The sequence below is a fragment of the Eschrichtius robustus genome, chromosome 1 (genome assembly GCF_028021215.1).
Source record: "Eschrichtius robustus isolate mEscRob2 chromosome 1, mEscRob2.pri, whole genome shotgun sequence".
NCBI lineage: Eukaryota > Metazoa > Chordata > Mammalia > Artiodactyla > Eschrichtiidae > Eschrichtius > Eschrichtius robustus.
In genome coordinates, this window is record NC_090824.1 from 75,390,913 (window position 1) to 75,397,236 (window position 6,324).

At 42.0% G+C, this 6,324-nt stretch overlaps 1 gene segment (V, D, J or C); it reads right to left on the minus strand.

Annotated features, from left to right (window-relative positions):
• Positions 1–3,788: 3,788 nt before the first annotated feature.
• Positions 3,789–4,190, minus strand: LOC137760539 (T cell receptor alpha variable 12-2-like). The segment is given in 1 exon segment: positions 3,789–4,190. A coding segment is annotated over 1 exon segment (402 nt).
• Between the last annotated feature and the right edge of the window lie 2,134 nt (positions 4,191–6,324).

Consider the following 6,324-nt stretch of genomic DNA (forward strand, 5'->3'; position numbering starts at 1 on the left):
AAAGAAAGCAAACAAGAAGGACGTTAGGGTCCTTTCAAATAATTGAAGAGAGTAGATTGACAGTGACACTCAAGGTAGCGAAGCAAGCAGCATCCCATGCAGGGAGGAGACAAGATCTGTCAGTCAAGGGACATTCGCTCTGTGGTCTAATAGTAAGGTTAAACTCTGAAGGGAAAAGACTTCCCTACCTAACTTATTTTAGCACAGAGACCACTGAAACCTCAAATTGAAATAATTAAGAAGAGAATTCTCCGGTGAAATGAGAATCTGGCCAGCTGGGGTCCTTTTCACAAGGTCAGAACAACTTCCTCCTTTCTGAATACTCCATTGACTTGAACCAGCTTGAAATCAGTTCTCCCTCGTGCTTCTATTCACTTCTTGACCCTGTCGATAGATTTTCTTTCACATGTAAGACCAAATCATATGGTCAGTTTGAAACTTTAAATGGTTCAAAATATCTAATCAAGCATATGTACTCGCCTCCCTTCTTATCAAAGTTCCCACTGACGGGTTCCCTGGTGGCGCAGTGGTTAGGAATCCGCCTGCCAATGCAAGGGAAACGGGTTCGTGCCCCGGTCCGGGAAGATCCCACATGCCACGGAGCGCCTAGGCCCGTGAGCCACAACTACTGAGCCTGCGCTTCTGAAGCCTGTGCTCCGCAACGGGAGAGGCCGCGACAGTGAGAGGCCCGCGCACCGCGATGAAGAGTGGCCCCCGCTCGCCACAACTGGAGAAAGCCCTTGCACAGAAATGAAGACCCAATGCAGCCAAAAATTAAAAAAAAAAACTTCCCACTGAGATAAAATTTACAAGTATAAACAGGATAATGCTAAATCCATAATGTGAAAATAATAAAAAGGTGAAAAATATCAACAGTTCCCATAAGATAGAAAGTAGATGTGAGCATACTGATGGGTGAGACAGAGAGGGAGAAAACACAGCCTAGAATGAGCTAAGAGAAGATTTTATTGGAAATGCAAGTGAAGGAAACTTACTCCTCAGGAACCTGTAGAGATTCTGGACTGAGAAAGAGAATAGGTATGATGTAGGGCAGGAGGGACACAACATGGGGGCAAATTGAAGGTCAATATGTGGAATAGCTATACTAGTCTCCCTCTGTACCCTCCATCCTGCTGCTGTGCTTATACCTGAGAAGCATAGTAGGCCAGCCTGTACGTGGACATTTGATGTTCACTAAAGTTGAAGTAAAACACCTGGAATGCTAATATTTCCTGTGAGTAGTTGACAGAGTTAAGCCACCTTCAAACTGATATTAGGTGCAGGAGGATGGGAAGGAACAAGTTAATAACCAGTTCTATGCTCAGTCATCCTAAAAAGAAGCCTGCCAAGTAACATGGTAAGTCCACATGCCCACACTAGTGGTCAAGCATCCCACTCAGGAAGAAACCTTGTGGAGAACATGGACACAATGAAATATGGAGTCCATCCTGCTACCCAGCCCTTCATTCTTAAATATAAACCAAGAACAAAGTAACACTAGTCATTTACAAGAATGGATATGGTATCTCTTTCCATTCCTGGAAGCCCAGAGTCTTCAACTGTGAATCATCAGAGTCCCTTATACCTGGATCCAAAGTTATGGTGGAATCTCATGCTCCATGGTCTAGTATGGGAATGTAGTATTTCGAGAAAGACCAAAGGAGCTAAGAGAATAATATACTGGTGTCTTGGTCACTACTCTCAAAAAATCTTGAGTCTTGGCTTTGAATAATAATTTTCTTATTTTTTTAGATTTTTTTTCTCTTGAGTGATTTACCCTACATTATTTAAATACTTCCAGATTTGTAAGACCAGCGTTCTAAACCTCATTAAATGTAGAAAGAAATTAACATTTTAAATACAATAATTATAAAGTCTATCTGAATGTGAACCATGTGACAAGAGAGTTCCATGTTAGTTGTAGACATTGCTGGTGCCCAGCCTGGATCCCCTTTTCCAGGCCAGTGTACACGGTCCCCAGCTCTTGCAAGTGTTGGCTACACTTGGCTTACAGTTGCCCTCTTCCCCAGAAAACTGATCTATGCCAATAAAGGTCACCATTCTCCAGTAGGGTATACCCCTGCTCAAATGACTGTTTTATTCTGGGGTACAGAGGTCAGCTGTCTGGCCACCTTGATTCACGGTGGGAGGGATCAATTCGGTGGTGCTTTTCATGCTTTTCATGCTCCAGAGATGCCCATGAGGTCAGGCTGGATCAAGAGTCCAGCTAAGCCACATCCATGCCTAGCCTTTTCCCTTCCATCTTAACTTGTTTTTCTCAAAAAATTATGGATACAGGAAACCCCAATTTAGGCTTTGCTTTTAAGGAACTGAAGATAACATGCTACCTCCTTTAATCCTAAACCAATGCTGAAATACGTATAATAGTATAACCTAAAATCAAATGGCTCATTGTAACAAAAGATATTTAAACCAGCACCAGAAACTACGTTCTTTCCAGTGGCACCAGAAGGCACAAAAGGAAAGTGGGATGAGAATTTGACCATCTTGCTTCCAGCACAACTTCATGCCGTTTCTCACTGATTTTCAAATGTTTTTTCCACGATTTGGAAATATTTGAAGTCATAAGTCTGCAGGCTGAGGATTTGAAGCAAATTCTGATTGCATTGCGTTATTTTAGTCAGGGACTATGCGAACAAAACCGAATAAAAATCTTAATTGCTCATTTCCAAGTTGTCCCACTCTTTGGCCTACAAAAACAATGTCATGTCTAACAGACTACAGCTTCAGCTTTACAGTGAGTGTGACTTTTAATTTTTTTCCCTCTAATTCAACTTTAGATTTATTATAAGGCTGAATTTCCATCAGGCCACAAACATTTTTCCTGGACTTGGGCATAAGTTATAGGACAATTCCACAGTGCAAGTGAGTCAGGAGAGGGGGAATATTCATATCCTTGTTGGTGTTCTCAACTCCCCTTACCAACATTTTCTAAAACATCCTCAGTACCATATGGTCTTTGACAGTTGATCCATGTAGGTCTTTAATCACCATAACAAAGCTCCTTGGTGTCTAGAATTTTTTATTCCCGATGCTACTCAGAGATCCTTCTCAGGAAATCTGAAGGCATTCTGTGCTCCCAAGCCCTGCTGTGGGTATGGGACATTCTATGGCTGTAGCTAATTCTACCATCTCCAGCCATACTCAAGTACATAGGAACCAATACACTCTCCCACAGGCATCAAGCCAGGAACTTTGAGTTTTACTCAGCCTTACTCAAAAATGGTAACATAAGCCTTCTCTGATCTGAGCCCCTGCAACTGTCTAGGCTTTTTGTTTCAACCAGTTCTCACTTTCTGACTCTAGTCCTTCTATCCACTCATCAAATGTATCCTTATCTTATCCACCAGTGGGGTAGCAGTTGAGGGTGGAGATGGGGTGGGGGATCTGTAACAAAAATAACTCATGACTTACAACTTTTATAAAGTAGTTGCTTAAGACTCCTTTCTTTTGCATTTCTGTTTTTCCATATTTGTTTAGAGTAATGAATATCAAACACCTTGAATAACTACATAGGGAAAGAACAAGGGGGACCAGGGACAGTGAGGGGATATCTCAGTTATCAAATTAAAATACTGTTGTCATATATAAGAGCATCGTAATACCAATCCCATTGAGTAAATTTGTGGTATAAAACAGGAGTACAACCAGAAGACTGGAAAATATTTCAGTCATTCAGACCAAATTGTGTCTTTAATTTCCCTTCAGGGTCAATTATTTCCAGAATCATAAAAGTATTTCCCTCCGTTAACTCTTAATTCTCATTTTCATCTAGAAAGCAAACAGAATTGCTGTGCCCTGCAGCCTAAGCTCTCGATCAGGCAGTGCTGGGGCCCCATCAGGTTTGGGTACCGACTGCAGGTGCCTGGGGAGCACTGTGTGCTCACTGCACAGAGGTAGGTGGCTGAGTCGCTGGGCTGGGAGTCTCTGATGAGCAGGGAGACGTACTGCTTGGCTTTATTGACCTGGGCTGTATATCTTCCTTCCTCTTTGTCATTATTCATGTATCCGTCCAGGAGCAACTCAGGGCCTTTGCTGGGGTACTGTCTGTACCACATGAAGTACTGAGAAGCGCTGTCAGTATAAGTGCAGTTGAGAGAGGCGATGGCTCCCTCTGGAATATGCAGAGATGCAGGACTCTGCTCCACTCCCTTCTGTTGGCTCCTCATCCCTGTGCAAAGAGACAACGAATGGTCAGTCGAAGAAGATTGGCTGGGTAATGGATGCTTCCTCTGCAGAATGTAAGTTATCTTTTCACAGGCCTCCCACCTCTACCTTCCCTTATTTAAGGGAAATAACATTCATGTTTCTATCCATGGGCCTACAATAGAGAATGACTCCAAATACTTTACTTTTTGTTCCCATAGAAATTCCCCAAACTCACACGTTAACTGAAGCCACAGGATCACCAGTAAAACTCTTGAGGATTTCATCATTCTTTCCTCCCCTGGTTCACTGAGGATTCAAATTTTAAACCCTAAAAAAAAATGAGTCGAACTCAGACATTTCTAACTCTTCTGCCTTAGAAATCATAAAAGGAATCTGTTCTACAAGTGAAAAAAAGAAATTCTTTTCACCACCCCTGTTACACCACCGAGCTCCTCCTCTCATATACCTCTCTCTCTCTCTTTCTCTCTCTCTCTCTCTCTCTCTCACACACACACACACACACACACACACACACACGGAGGAATACATGAGAGCTCTCCTCAGAGTCTCTGAGAAGACACTGCCATCTTGTGGACTCAAGACAGTGATCAAAGAAATATTCAAAACATAGACCCTTTTTTTGTGAACTGATGGAAGTAAAAATCTGCCACTTTCGTTAAATTAAAAATTTGAGAAGCATATAGTCCAAGTCAATGTGTGTGGGGAGAGCTTGACGTGGATGTGTATGTGTTTTACATCAAATGGCAATGCTTGTGTGAGCAAAAGCAGTTATATCAACTGACCAGCTTGGTTAATACACCTTACTGGTAGTAGCCCAGTCAAAATTGCGTTAAAATTTCATTCTTGTACAGCCATCTAGAATAAATGGCTGGTCCTAGATCATGGATAAATGACTATGCATGATCATGATTGATCATTGGATAAATGTGGTCCTAGATCATGAAGATAACCACCATTTATGTGAGTACACCGCTCTAAGAATTCGTTGCAGTGGCCCAGCAGGCCCAAGGTGGTGAATATAATTGGTCTCTGTAAATGGCATGAAAATGCCCTTGTCCTTCTTGTTCTTTATCCTCCTATACAAAAGTTTTGAGTGTGATTAGGAAATGACTAGAAAAAATGACAAAGTTCTAGTGGCTAGAATGGTCACACCAGTTTTGTGGTGGTAGAAAAGAGCAACAGCCCTGATACAAAGGAAAGGAGAAACTTAGACCCTGGAAAGTTTGTGTTTGTGGCAGGGAGGGGGATTAATGCCATCTTTGTATGCTAGACCCAGCACTGCAGCCTATCAGAACAACCATATGGTCTGTGAAAACAGAAAAACTCATATGAATACGGCTTGTCCTGGACTATTCTGCTGTGCTTCACAAAATCAATGGAAGCTGTTCAACATGGATTCCCATCCCTGTATGTGTCCAAACCTATAAATAAGCACAACCTTGTTTCAGTACAAGGTACAAACATATATGTTTCTAATGTCTAAGCATCCTGAATTATGCCTCACAAATGACACTGCTCATATAGCTTAACCAAAGTGAAGTAATGATGATGCTAATTAAGCTTAACAATGAATTCAAAACTGGATCAGGGACTTCCCTGGTGGCGCAGCTATTAAGAATCCGCCTGCCAATGCAGGGGACACAGATTCAAGCCCTGTTCCAGGAAGATCCCACACGCCACGGAGCAACTAAGCCCACGAACCACAGCTACTGAGCCTGCGCTCTAGAGCCTGTGAGCCACAACTTTTTAGCCCACCTGTTGCAACTACCAAAGCTCACGCGCCTAGAGCCCATGCTCTGTAACAAGAGAAGAAACTGCAGTGAGAAGCCCACACACAGCAATGAAGAGTAGCCCCCGCTCGCCGCAACTAGAGAAAGCCTGCGCGCAGCAGTGAAGACCCAACACAGCCATAAATAAATAAATAAATAAATAAAATTTATTTTAAAGAAATCTAGTCTCCTATAAAACGTTTCTACTAAGGTTAATTATTTAAATATGTTCCCTAAGGAGACTTTCTTTCACAGTAATTTGAAATCAAACTTTGATATGTGCTCAAAATTATTTGACTTGAAGTTCCTTTTCGATTTTCCAAAGTCTTTTGGACATGTCTTATTTTTTCTCTTAGATATTCCA